This window comes from Bidens hawaiensis, unplaced genomic scaffold (genome assembly GCF_021521415.1).
Source record: "Bidens hawaiensis isolate Kalapana, Puna unplaced genomic scaffold, B.hawaiensis_p1.1 tig00004124_1, whole genome shotgun sequence".
Taxonomy (NCBI): Eukaryota; Viridiplantae; Streptophyta; class Magnoliopsida; order Asterales; family Asteraceae; genus Bidens; species Bidens hawaiensis.
In genome coordinates this window covers 6,254-21,285 of record NW_027491244.1, presented here as the reverse complement: position 1 = coordinate 21,285, position 15,032 = coordinate 6,254, and the positions used below count along the sequence as shown (strand labels likewise).

At 39.7% G+C, this 15,032-nt stretch overlaps 1 protein-coding gene across 1 annotated transcript; it reads left to right on the top strand.

Moving 5' to 3' along the window:
* The first annotated feature begins 486 nt into the window (after positions 1-486).
* LOC143625587 (putative alpha,alpha-trehalose-phosphate synthase [UDP-forming] 7) lies at positions 487-4,164 on the top strand. Its single transcript, XM_077095884.1, has 3 exons — positions 487-2,465; positions 3,372-3,645; positions 3,856-4,164. The coding sequence occupies exons 1-3, from the start codon at positions 523-525 to the stop codon at positions 4,144-4,146; spliced, it is 2,508 nt and encodes an 835-aa protein (XP_076951999.1). The 5' UTR covers positions 487-522; the 3' UTR covers positions 4,147-4,164.
* The last annotated feature ends 10,868 nt before the right edge of the window (positions 4,165-15,032 follow it).

The window sequence follows — 15,032 nt, the reverse complement described above, 5'->3', positions numbered from 1 at the left end:
ACGTCTTGTGTCACAGCAGCACGTGACATAAGTATTCCAGTTGGCATCTTACTTTCTTTGCTTCCCGACCTTATCCCCGTCTCTAAAAGCTTTACACACCAAATAATAATAATAATAATAATAATAATAATAATAATAATAATAATAATAATAAAATTATTATTAATCGAAACCCTAAATTTCATTTCATTTCATTTCATTCTCTTCAATTTCGATCTTTAACCTTCATAATCCTTCAATCGTCACCCGTTAATCACATCTCACCATTCATTCATCAATCTCTCATAATCATCATCATCATCAGGTAATTCATTATTTAACAATCTTCGTCATCAATTCATTATACGTATTTATTTGTTCTATTTCTATATAAATAACCCCGATTTGTGTCTCGAATTGAAGTAATTTTGATTAACCAATGTCGAATTTGGTCTGAATTTCGATTAATTTGTGATACCCATTTTCTTGATTTTCAGATCATTGCTTATAATCAGTTCGATTTGGGTGATAATAATAAGAAGAATGTATTCGAAATCGTATGCTAATTTGTTGGGTCTAGCAAATGGTAATTTTCCCGCTATGGAAGAATCTGTGGTGGTGTCATCAGAGCTTGATGACGATGATGATGGTGATGATCGAACCCTGTCCGTAAAGACGGGTCGCTTAATCATTGTTACGAATCAGCTCCCGTTGAAGGCGAGTCGGGAAGTTGATGATAAGACGGGGGAATCGTCGTGGAAGTTTTCCTGGGACGAGGGTTCGTTGTACAGGCATATTAAGGATGGCTTGCCTGAAGAAATGGAGGTGGTTTATGTCGGGTCGATCCGGGCAGAAGTCGACCCGAGTGAACAGGATGATGTGGCGCAGATGTTGTTGGAGCGGTTTAAATGTGTGCCCGCGTTTATCCCCGAATCGGTTTTGGATAAGTATTATAACGGGTTTTGTAAGCAGTATTTGTGGCCGTTGTTTCATTACCGACTACCATTTGATGGAGCTCGGTTTGATCGGGCTTGCTGGGAAGCTTACGTGGCGGCTAACAAGATATTTTCTCAAAAGGTGATTGAAGTGATAAACCCCGATGATGATTATGTTTGGATTCATGATTATCATCTAATGGTGGTGCCGACGTTTTTGCGACGACATTTTAATCGGTTGAGAATGGGGTTTTTCTTGCATAGTCCGTTCCCGTCGTCGGAGATTTACAGAACGTTACCGGTGCGCGAGGAGATCATGAAGGCGCTTTTGAATGCGGATCTTATCGGGTTCCACACGTTTGATTACGCGCGTCATTTTCTTTCGTGTTGTAGCCGGATGCTCGGGTTGGAGTACGAGTCGAAACGTGGGTATATCGGGTTGGAATATTACGGGAGGACGATCGGAATCAAGATTATGCCGAGTGGGGTCCACATGGGTCATATGGAGTCTGTTTTGAAAGAATCGCGTACACAATTAAAGGTTCGGGAACTTGACAGAGAATTTTCCGGGAAAATCGTGCTTATCGGTGTTGATGATTTGGATACATTTAAAGGTGTGAATCTTAAGGTTTTAGCGATGGAAAATATGCTTAAGTGTCATGATAGCTTGATCGGTCGGGCGGTTTTGGTTCAAATTTTGAATCCTGCTCGTGGGAACGGGCGGGACGTGGCAGAGATCGAGGCGGAGATAAGATCGAGCTCAGAACGTATCAATCGAGAATTGGGAACTCAGGGTTACGCGCCGATTATTATTATCGATAAACCACTTAGTTTAACCGAAAAGGCGGCGTATTATACTGTCTCGGAGGCTGCGGTCGTGACAGCTGTCCGGGATGGGATGAATCTGACTCCGTACGAGTATGTTGTTTGCAGAAACGGAGTCTCGGGATCTGGATCTGATACTTCGAATTCACCTCGAAAAAGTATGTTAGTGGTGTCTGAATTTGTCGGGTGTTCACCGTCATTAAGTGGGGCCATACGGGTCAACCCGTGGGACGTGGATGCAACAGCGGAAGCGATGTATGAAGCGATCTCGGTTTCAGATTATGAAAAACAAATGCGACACGAAAAGCATTATAAATATGTGAGCAGTCATGATGTCGCGTATTGGTCGCGAAGTTTTTTTCAGGATCTGGAGAGGACATGTGTTGACCATTTCAGGACTCGGTGTTGGGGTATCGGGTTGAGTTTTGGGTTTAGAGTTGTGGCGCTTGACCCGATGTTTAGAAAGTTGAGTTCGGATGCTATTATGGATGCGTATGAAGGTGCTGAAAGTCGTGCAATTTTGATGGATTATGATGGGACTGTGATGCCACAGTCGTCGATTGATAAACGACCAAGTGCTGAGGTTATTTCTATTATTAATAGATTGTGTAATGATCCTAAGAATATGGTGTTTGTTGTTAGTGGACGAGGTAAAGAAGATCTGGCTAAATGGTTTGCTCCGTGTGAGAAGCTCGGGATTGCAGCCGAACATGGTTACTTTATGAGGTACAATTTTTAGCCCAAACAGGTTGTGTTTGGATTCACTTGTTTACATATAGGGTCGTGTTTGGGTTGATGTCTTTACTTAAACATGGTCGTGTTAGGGTTAAATTTCTTAATTAAACGGGGTGTGTTTGGGTTGACTTGTTTACTTAAACGGGCATGTGTGGGTTAACTTGTTTACTTAACGAGTCTGTTTTGGCCTACTTTTTTACTTAAATAGGGTGTGCGCCAGTGTTTTGTTTAACCTGTTTAGTTAAATCGGTCGACCTGCTAACCTCTGTAATTGAAAAGGTCAAACCGCTAACCTCTTTAATTAAAGAGGTCGACCCACCAGCCCGTTTATGACCCATTTAACCCATTAATTATAACCTACAAACTGATTAAAAAGTTTAGTACTTAATGTCTTAATTGACCAACCCCATTTGAACCATTTATTACAACCCACCAACCCGATTAAAAGGTTTTGCAACTTGATTACTACTTGCCAACTGTTTGACAGATTTAGGTGTCTTTAAATGGTTCGTATTTAGATTAACCTATTTATTTAAATAGGTTGTGTTCAGGTTGACTTGTTTGCTTAAACAAGGACGGGGGTGGCCGGGTTGAGCTCTTTAACTCGGTTAAAGAGGCTGGCCCACCAACTAGTCTATGGCCCTTTAAACCCATTTATTATGACCCACCAACCCGATTAACAAAGTATACAACTCGATTAGTACCCGCCAACCTATTTGACCCATTTATCACAACTCGCCAACCCGATTAACATGTTTACAGCCTCATGACTACCCACCAACCAGTTTTGACATGTTTAAATGAATGAGTTAAACATGTCATGTGCAAGTTACATGATAATTTTCATTCTCCATGCAACACAAAGTATATGAGCTCACAAATTTTATGTGATACCAGGTGGTTGGCTAATGAAGAATGGGAACCACATGCGCAAAATGCAAGTTTTGGATGGATGCAAATGGCGGAGCCCGTTTTGAGATTATACACCGAAGCGACCGATGGTTCATCCATCGAAAGGAAAGAAAGTGCACTCGTTTGGCACTTTCAGAACGCTGACCCAAGTTTCGGCCCGGCTCAGGCTAAAGAAATGTTAGATCATCTGGAAAATGTGCTCGCTAACGAACCTGTTGTTGTTAAAAGTGGTCAATACATTGTAGAAGTCAAACCACAGGTATGCTTAATGCTTCATATATCCAAATACCAAAAATGAAAAAGTCGTCTTGTCGGGGGTTCATTGGTTTGGTTTTCGGTTTATCCAGTTTTGGATTTTATTCTGCCGTAACCGAAATCCGAACTGAAGCGAATCGGATAAGATAAGTGTGAAACCGAACTGTCATATATGACATATTCTTAGTAAATAAATTGGTGCAACCGTATGTAGGGTGTGACTAAAGGTTCGGTTGCAGAGAAGATCTTTGCATCAATGTTAAGAAATGAAAAGCGGGCGGATTTTGTGCTTTGTGTTGGAGATGACAGAAGTGACGAGGACATGTTTGTGATGATCGGTGATGCGATAAAGGCGGGTGTGATTGTTAACAATAAGTCGGTGTTTGCGTGCACGGTTGGACAGAAACCGAGCAGGGCGGAGTACTATCTGGATGACACAGTGGAAGTAATAAACATGCTTGAGAATCTTGGAGAGATTTCAGGGTCAGGGCATTCTGATTCTTGAAAAACTATATTCTGATCAAGAAAACAAAGGAGTTGAAGAAGGCTGCTTATTTATTTATTTATTTTCATTTTAGTCATAAAAGTAGGTTTGTTTTAAAATGGAAGATTGGAAATTGGGGTAGTAGTTGTTGAAGAAAGTGATTTTGTTTTTGTGTCAGTAGATCGTGTTGATTTATGAATTAACAAATGATGAACTCTTCTTATTGACTGGAGTTTACCTTGGCTGGCTTGTTTTCTTGGCTCATCTGGTTAAAGATCGTTTAGACCGATCAAATCATCTAAACTGAAGCTAGTTGGTTGGTTTGGGATTTAAAAGTTTTTTACAGTTCGATGGTTTAAAATTTGGAACCTGGCCATCTGATATTTATTATTCTTATATTCTTTTTTTTAATATATAGATATTTTTATGAACTACAGTCATGTATGTTTGCTAGAACGATTTGGTGGCAGATTTACATTTGGATGAAATCCCCATTCCTCTAAACATTATTTCCGTTTGACAGCTTTGGGGTTTGGTTCAATTCAATATGCTAATAATGAAAAGAACGCGGCGGTTATGGTGGTATTCTTATGGAATATATGAATGAGGATAAATAATGTTACCTTTAGTGTTTTACCAGGCGCGTTGCTACGGACAAGTCGGTAAAACCCGGGTGATTTCGTTATGTTCGTTACAAAATGCAGTGTGTATGCAGATTCGGTCGATTTCGTTATGTTCGTTACAATGCCGGAACTAAAACAAAAAATAGGCATTCAGTCGATTTTTGTTACGGCACCGAAAATAAAAAAACAGCAAAATGCTGTGAAACTCTAGTGTTGAAACCGAGGTGAAGCGTTATGATGGTTAGTCGACGCGAATTCGGACATTATCGGTTACGCTCGTTATGGTATAGAAACCGTTGACAAAACCTGAGCGTTAAAACCCAAAAAATAAATTTGTCAAATTAACATATAAGATTAACATATAAAAAAATATATATTCGACATTTATTTGGTCGGTAAACCAGGACGGTGATAAAACCCAAACGATGTCAATCTCGAGCATTAAAGCGGTAACTTGAACGAGTTTGGTCGGTTTCGGTTACTTTCATTATGGTACCAGAGTTATATAAAGAGAAACAAAATATTAAAAAATGAGGTGCACCAATAGGGCAGTGTCGGTTGGTAAAATCGGACGTTGGTAAAACTTGGGCGTTGTCGGTCTCAGTCGTTGAGGTTGTGAGTCTACGCGAATTCGTTCGGTTTCTGTTATGTTCGTCACGATACTATAACTAAAAAAAATCAATGACCAGTATGGTGTCGCCAAATGGCCCAATCAACACTTAACGACACCAAACTTAATATTGTTATATAAAATAGGTATATTGGTTTTTATTAATTCTAACTATCGCCTTTTGGTTATTTTTTATCTCAACTAACGAATTGGTTGTCGATGGTCCCAACTTTTAACGTATTTGTTTCTAACAGTCCGCGGCTAACAGAATCCTAACGCCATTAGCTGCAGGTCGCCGGAATAACATTTTTTCCCAGGAAAAGTCACATTTGTTGCCGGAAAACACCACCTGAACACTGCCACCGCCACCAATTGATTCACCACCACCACTTGAGCATCACCAACTAATTCCCATGATGATTCTATGGTTCCGGCGACCTCAATAATTGGGGCTTTTAGTAGAAAAATATTCCTAAATGTCCGATACAAAGTTACCAAGATGTTTGGGACGGAAATGTTGAGTTTTCAAGAAAAAAAATGCGATTTTTTCGGCCAAAAACGTTTTTTCCGACGACCTACAACTAACGGCATTAGGATTAAGTTAGTCGCGGACCGTTAGGAACAAATACCTTAAAGGATGGGACCATCAGCAACCAATTCATTAGTTGGGACCGTCAATAACCAAAAGACGATAGTTGAGATTAATAAAAACCAATATACCTATATAATAATATTGGAGTGGATGACCTCTTAAATTTTAAGAGGTCAAAGATTTGTTGGTTTAGATACAAACAATAATGCAAATAATTTTAAAATTTTAGGGGTAAAATGGTCTAGTTCACCAACATCTACCTAAACTTTCATTTAAAATAAATAAATACAATTTGGACTCACTTTTTGTAAAAGTTTAAAAAATAGTTACACATTTACCTCTTATTCTAAAGTAACTACCCCACGACTTTTTAATGGCCATAAGTTTTTCACATGTTAATATTTTTTTATAAAAAGTATATCATAAAAACGGACATTTTATTATATTTAATTTGAGTGTGATTATACTTTATAAATTTTAAAAAACTAACATGATACGTGATTACCAGTTAGATCGGGTCGGACACGCTCGGGTCATGGGCCAGACCACATTTGTGTCGGAATAGGTCGATACAAAAAAGGTTAATTTGGTTCGGTTCGAAATGGGTCAGGCAATAACATGTTTCAGGTTGGAACAGAGTTGGGTCGAAGCGGGATTTTGGTCAAAATAAAATGATTTAAAAATGACCAAAACAAAACAAAAAAAAAACAAAACAAAAGCAAAACCAAGAAAATCGACCTAAAGGAAACAAAAAAACGAAACTGATTTTATTGTTTTGGTCCAATTACGCGTTACACGTGTATCAACGCTCGGTTTTACATTTTTCTACTCATTTTCACCATTTTTTTCAATTTCTTCCTTCTTTTAGTTTGATTCAATCTGACCCAAATGAGTCATATTTGGTTGACTTATCTTAAATTGATCAAACGAAACTTTTAGTATTTTTTTTTATTTATTTTATCATATCAAATGCTTTATAAGTTTATTTACAACTATTAAGATGAAACCAGTGTGAGAAATGGCGAAGTTGGAGAATAACACCACGCATAATCATTCTTACAGAGCTCACATGAACATCAAGAAGCAGAGGAAATGAATGTAGAAAAGCCCAAAAGAATTAAATGCCAGGTACAATACTATATGATATATCGTGAGATGATTGATAAACTAACAACAAACAAGTATAGCGTAGCCGGCGCCGTCGCATCGTGCGGATTTTCTACTAGTTTTATAGAACAAGTTAAGGAAGATGGAATTTTGTGGCTAAAATGCAAGTCTAACTTTGACGATCTTCTGTAAAGTTTGTATTGTTTGTAATTATTTGTAACTGGTATGGGGGTTTGGCTGGGTAGTTGGTTCTTTATTTGGTTTAGGCTCTCCATATGTTCTGTTCTTTTTTTTTTCTTTTAATAAAATTCGTCGTTCAGAAGAAAATAAAAATAAAAATTGGCGGGTACACACTGATAACTGTCGTTTGAGTCATGCAAAAGCCTAATTAACATAAGTATCTTGGATAAGTAAGGTTTCGTATCCAACAGGAGTATGTGGTCAATGCAAATCGTGTAAACAAGTTTCAGTATTATGAAGTAGCAAGTTTTAGTGCTGATCTCACAAGCAAATAGTTTTAGTTTAAAATTAAGCAAACGAACAAGCAAACAATTTTCAATCAAATAGTAAAAGAAAATCGCACCCGGGACTTCAAGTAAGTAACTTACAGTAATCTCATGCAACCTAACAAATTAATCATTAACGGTTAACTACAGACTGATCAACTAGACAAAACCTTAGGCATCAATAATCACTTTACACACGGCACTGGTTATCAAACAGTCCCTGCCAGTGTGACTCAGTTAAAGGCAATTATATGCTTTATCGTATTCAACCTAATCAAACAACCATATGGTCAATTATTATATCAATTGGTAACTAATCGTTCAGATCAACGTAAACCTAAATCGATTGAACACACAGACCTACTGAACATCAATAACCATAGATTAACCAAAAACAATTATATATAAACGTTCTTAGTTACATGAGAAAACTGAAATCGTTACAAACTTTACATTCCCGGGTGAGATTCTATGAGTTAGCCGCGTCTCGGCATCGTAGGATCTTCAATAATGATGAAATAGAGCATGTAGGTGGTCTCCGTATGATCCGGTATGGTGGAATCGGCCTCCTTGAGCTCTGGAAATCTCCTGGTTTGAAGTATGATGATCTCGGGTAGTCAAAGATGAAGTTGATATAAAACCCTAAGTTTCCCGTCTGAGCCACCCATCGCGATACGCGGTGGGTTCTTCACTGATCCATCGCGTATCGCGATGGACCAAAAAGTCAACTCTTTTAACTACCCATCGCGATACACGATGGGTCTTCAAGCATGCCCATCGCATATCGCGATGGGTCTTGTCACCAGCAGAAATCTTTTGCCTTCTTGTTTTGCGTGTTGGACGTCCCGGGTCTTCATCTTGTGCCTCAACAGGTCCCAATTAACTGCTTTAACACATGTGACCTGAAATGCAATAAACACGTATGAAGTATAGAAGTTCCTACAATAAACTTTTAAAAATAATACTAATAAATAAATGAACTTAAATATACATAAATTAACCAACCATCATATCCACACAATTATCTTTTGCTTGCCCTCAGGCAAACTCTAAAGCAAACATCAACCTCCATCATAGGTATGTAAATTATCACCATTAATACTAGTAAGATTTAAGGTCATACATAGTTTCCAGACTGACACTTTCTAGATTGGCAACCCACAAATAAGGTTAAATGATATTAGAAAAACAATAGAGCCGCCCAGACGAGTGTACTTTGTTTCCAGTTAAGGCACACATGCTCATACCCCTCATAATATAACATCAATCCTCTCGGTTTAATATCTGGACCAGCAAAAAATGTGCTAGTATCTCTCTGCCCTCTATACCAAGTATGAATACAATGTAATAAGCTTGGAAGCAAATCAAATGTCCACCCACATAAATGATTTGACATAAATGCAAATCAAGAGGTCTTAAAACGGGTTGTAACAGGGCTAAGTGTAAGGGTATGTAAGGGAATTTTTCAAGTAGCTCAAACGATTCGATCCGACTTATTACATAACAACTAAATAAACAATGACATAACATAAAAACTGATTTCATCACTAAACATAAACACTAAACACCTTTTATTAATAATACTTGAACATTGCTACTTTAACACAATTTTTTTTTGAAACATAATAAACGTAATGCATAATACATCCTATTGATAAATACTAAAACAATTACAAAGAACCCTATTAAGCCGGATCGTCTCGCAATATAACATCAGGTTTGAATGAATGAAAAAAATAGGTCCAACAATGTTTTCTAAGGGAACCAACCCCCCGCCCCTCACATTATCCACGCTCAGATATATAACGTATGAGGCCCAACCCCCAATACCCACACTCACACTCATCCAGACGAGGCTTAACCTAATTGCCTCTATCACTTTTTCATTTATGCCAAACTAAGATCTCGAAATGCATGAGATAACCAAGTTCTAGATATTATGGGCATACTAGTTACTCTCTATAATGGCACTCAAATGACATGTGTGTAAACTATATATTATATGTGTATTATATATAAGGCATTACACACGTACCGGAGGAATTAGGCTTCCGACATGAACATGTGTACCTGTCCCCATGACTCGTTATCCCCGCCTAAACGATCCTATTTTCAACTTCTCGTTATGAAAACATTTGTGAGTAAGACTATCGAGAAGCTGAAAAACCAACCATGACCAGAAACCTATAACTTGTCATTAATGGAAATAATTAACAGTTAACAACTTTGGTTTCCGAACACGCTTCGAGGTACTATCGGGCTAAAATTTTTCAAATTTCCCCCATCCCCACACTTGAGGTTTACATTGTCCTCAATGTTAAAATATTTAAACAATTAATGAACATTTGAGGGACGGGATTGAAATTGATTTTTTTCTAATAATTTAAAAGTCGGGGCTCTAATGTGATGGTTCTACTAACATTTATACATCTACACTTTTAACATTTAATTAATAAAAAAAATAGATTATGAAACTGAAATCACATGATATCCTCGACAATTGCATGGAGCAATCGGCTCGTGAACTCTCGTAAACACTCGTGCACACTAGTCTCACCAAAATACCAAAACTGACAACCAACCCTGCAAAATCTCGAGACGTGTAGAAGCAAGCTTCTCACAAGTGAAAGACATAGGTCATTTAAGAGTTATGAAAATGATTTTATGTTAATTTTATTTAACAATCATCGAGCTGAATTAAGCCCTTTCATAATAAATTTTTTTAAACAAGTTAAAAACCTTAAAAGACCTAACTCACTTTCGTATGAATCACGATTGCATTTAGTGTATGCAACAAGCCCTTTAAACCCCTCGGTAGCTCGGGATGATGAGTGAGGTCTTGTGAGGGTTTATAGTGAACTACACCCACAAAGTTCGGTTACAACATAATATACAAATAACTCAACTCACAGCCAAAGCAAAAGATATATATACACATATAACCTAACTAGTTACCACATACAATATACCCAATATAATATTAATATTATACAGACCATGAGAATAAAAACAAAATAAAGCAAAAAGGGTAACCAAAATCTACTGTGTTGGTAGTGAGTCCTCGGTATCATCCTGTGGGTCCACAGGCTGCTCTAATGTGATAATCAATGAAGATGGGAGCGGTACCTGCGAAGCAATAAACTATAATCTAATATAACCATCATGGCGGGCCAGGTAGGCCCGCGTCTCATTCATATGGGCCTGAACCTCCTTCATATGAGCTCGAGCCTCCTCTCTCTCTCTACCCGAGCCTCCTCTCGCATCTCCCGCTGCTGTTGATAGATGATGCTCAGTGTGGGTGGCTGCGGCTGCTGCTGCTGCGGTGGCGGCTGACAGAGCTCATACTGCTATTGTGGCCGCATCATTCGAGGGATCGGGACATGCTGCATGTGTGTCGGAATCCCCATCTGTAGTGATGTGGCAGCAGCTAATCCTGCAGGTGGTGGTACCTATGGTCCCTTTCTGACCGAGATGAGCATAGGTGGATCATGTAGCTCACAAATCCCGGCCCTCCGAGCGTCCTCCAACCCAAATGTCTCTATAGCCAGTCCAGGGGTGAAGAACGCGACTAGATACCTCTAAAAGACCCCCAAACTCTGTGCAATCCTCTTAATATACGGCCCCAAATATAACTGAGCCGTTGCCCACTATAAACTCAGACCTATGCAGAACGAAGTGAGGAGCAACATCGCAATGTTGGCCTCCCTGCTAGTGATGATAGACAGGAGGCACAACAGATCAAAGTTGCTACACTTATCGCGGCCCAAATGACGGACAGCGACAGTGTAAGCAACAATACGATGCAAGTACCGATGGACGGGGTCCCGAATAGAAGACGTCACTACAGAGCTTGAGTGGGCCCCGTTCGTGATCTGCCCCCAAAACTGAGCTAACTGAGCCTCAGTCAACCAAAACTCCCGTACCTGCTGTGACTGCATAGTATAACCACGAAAACTCTGCAAAAACGCGGGATTCTGAACCTCCTCCCGCGTATAAAATCCCGTGGCCACGGTGAAATCCGGGGACGGCATCTCATACACGTGTCGTCCGAGTGAGAACGGCATGTGGCTCGGCGAACTCGGTGGTCGTGAATCGAAATGTCGAGTAGAACTCGCTTGTGAGCTCGACATATGATACCGAATCACACTCGAGCACTCGTATCCACCGAGCTGATATCATCTCCCGTAACCTGGCCTCCGCCCCCAAGGTACCCAATAATACCCAATCGAAAGTCCTATGTCTAAGGAGCTGCATACGCCGAATACGTGTCAGCATGGTATACTCCTCAGACAGGATGCTGAATCTGAGCACCATGTGGTGGGTGCGACGGCCATCGCCAACAATCTCCTCCCGCTCGATGTCCGGAGTAATCGGCAGCTCCGGACCATCGTACTGTATAACCTGAGGTGGGTGCTGCTGAATAGGGCAGTGCGGCACGGGATCGCCTCGAGGAGCCGCAACGGGACCACGACAGCCCGCGCCCTCAGACCTCTGCCTCTAGCGCCCTGCGGCGCGATCAGACATATCTGCAAAATCAAACATTCAAGTTAGATATGTCAACACTAACTGTGGCGACAACCGTATAGCATTTCGGCTGCGGTCGTCCCACATATAATAAAATAATAGTAAAATAATAATAAAATAATAAATAAAGACAAAAAATTTGGGGACACCCTGTACGCATTTCTAAAACCAGATTGTCCCAAAATAATGGTAGAATCAATTTTCAATTCAAATCCAAATTAAATTCAAATTAACAAAGCATCCCCGTAACTCGATTAACAAACTGACAAACAGACTCGACTCGACTATTGACTAACAGACACTAATAACAACTGACACGACAAAAATAAATGTATTGACTGATTGTCTCGATTAACGGGCAAACAAAACCAATGTCGGCAAAAATGAATTATGCAACCAATCGGGTTTAGAATATAACAGATTAAGAAAATATTAATAAAATATTAATAAATCAAGTTCAAAAAGATAATTTAATAATAAAATAATGATTTAAAATTTGAACTTCAAAACCCAACTCGTCATTATGTTTAGCATAAGCCGAACAAACTCGTTTAATCAAACTAATAACCAAACCAAACCAACCCGGTACCCATATAATTTTCAACTTTTAAACATTAAATAAAAACCAAACAACTACCCCGACAAACCGTCAAACACACTAACCCGATAACACCCACCCGCAAACTTCCAACTTTCCTAACCGACAAAAAAAATCAAATCTTGACATAAAATAATAATAATAATACCTCTATGTCGGTTTACGGACTAAAAACGAAAGACGATAACGATGGGTTGGAATCAATAGTGGTCGGAACTATGGATGATGACGGAGATGTGGTGACTAGTAGTTATGGTGGTGTCCGTTGGTGGCTGGAGGTGTATGGTTGTGAGTGGACGACGGTGAGTGGTGTGACAGTGGAGGGTGAGCGGTGGTGTGGTGGTGGTGGATTACGGTGGTGGTTGTGTAGTTGTGAAGGGTGGATGACGGTGGTGATGGATAGCGGTGGTGATGTGTGACAGTGGAGGGTGAGCGGTGGTGCAGTGGTGGTGGATAGGTGTTTGGCTAGAGTAACAAATGAGGAAGGAAGAAGAATGAAGAAGAAGAAGAGTGAAGAAGAAGAAGAGGAACAGTTTATAAAATAATTTTTTTTCGGGTTTTTTATGGTACGCGATGGGTTAAGTAGGCAAGAATCGCGTATCGCCACCCAAATATGTTCAATTAGGGTTTTTACCCCCATCGCGATATGAGATGGGGTAAGAAGGGACATCATCGCGTATCACGATGACATCAGAAAGTCAGAGATGCCAAAAGGCATAGCGATACGCGATGTGTAAGTTGTTATAGCCCTCGCGTATCGCTATGGGTGGTTTTAACAGAAACCTTTTCTCGAAAATGGGTTCGGATATTTTCCGACCCGACCACTTTTCGGCATCCCAGCATCACCCTGAACACGTTTCTAAACTCAAAACACACTTTTCATTCCTGGAAAGACGTGTAATTGACCAAACTCTTACCGAACTTCGTGAACTTCCAACTCTTCACGCACTCTTCTCCACACTTGATGTTTGCTGCACAAAACTCGAGACGAAAATTAATACAAGACTCAAAAAAATGAAAACAAATTGGGCAGACACATACAAACCCCGGGTTGCCTCCCGTAAGCGTTTAATTTCATGTCAACAGCTTGACAGTGCCTCGAACTCAATTGTCTTCATAAACCGGTGAAGTCACAATGAAACTCACTGATTCCTTGTCCATCTCGTGAATATCCTTAATTTCCAAGTATGGCTTCAAGCTATAGCCATTTACCACTTGCCTCACATGATCAACAAAATCCTCAATCTCGTACTGACCATGGTTTCCAACTCTAACAACCGAATACGGGCCCGTCCACTTACTTTTCAACTTACCCGGGAAGAGCTTAATCCTTGTGCTGTATAACCAAACCTTTTGTCCAACCTCAAAGTTCTTCAACTGGATATTTGCATCATGAACCTTCTTCATCTTTGCCTTGTAAGCGGAGGCACAATCGTACGCCTCGTCTCTTAACTCCTCAATCTCGCATAAAGCTAACTTCCTTGCCTTACCTGAATCATCATAACTCATGTTAACCTGTTTAGTAGCCCAATACGCTCTTTGTGCGATCTCAACCGGTAAAAATGATAATCCTTTCCATACACAAGTCTATAAGGATTAGTTCCAATTGGCGTTGATGTACATATAAATATACATCTTTTCGGCATCAAATAATCTCTAAAAACTGCAATTTCCATCCAAATAACATAGCATAAAAGACTACTTATCATAATAAAACATAATTTCAGGTGAAACCAAGCCTCAAACGAAGAAACAAGCAAAAAGACGAAGAAAAACAGATGAAAACACAAGAAAACAAAGAAACACGCCCCCATGCTTCTGACACAAGAAAAGACAAAATCTTGAAGCAAAAGCACGGGGCCGTGCTCATCATGCACGGGGCCGTGGGTGAGAACACAGAAAAGACAAAGAAGAATTGAGCACATGTCACTAAAAATCACGGAGCCGTGCCTACCAACCACGGGGCCGTGGCCACGTCACAGAAAATACAAAACAAATCTGGCACATGTCATAAAAATGCACGAGGCCGTGCTCATCAAGCACGGGGCCGTGCTTCACACTCCAGATTGCCTATAAATAGTGGCTCTTGTGCCATTTGAAAAGGGTGCCTTGAAAGAATTCTCTCCGGTTTTCACTAATAAAAACACACACTAACACTCACTTTGAAGATCTAGTGAAAAGTATGAAGGTTTGGAGGTCATCACCACTAATCATCATCATCAACCATCATTACCGTCATTAAGAAGAAGGATTCATCTACATTTGGTTAGATTGTTCCAAGTTTAATCATGTATTTGTTATCATCAATCATCTTAATGTTTATCACTATGCTCATTATGAGCTAAAC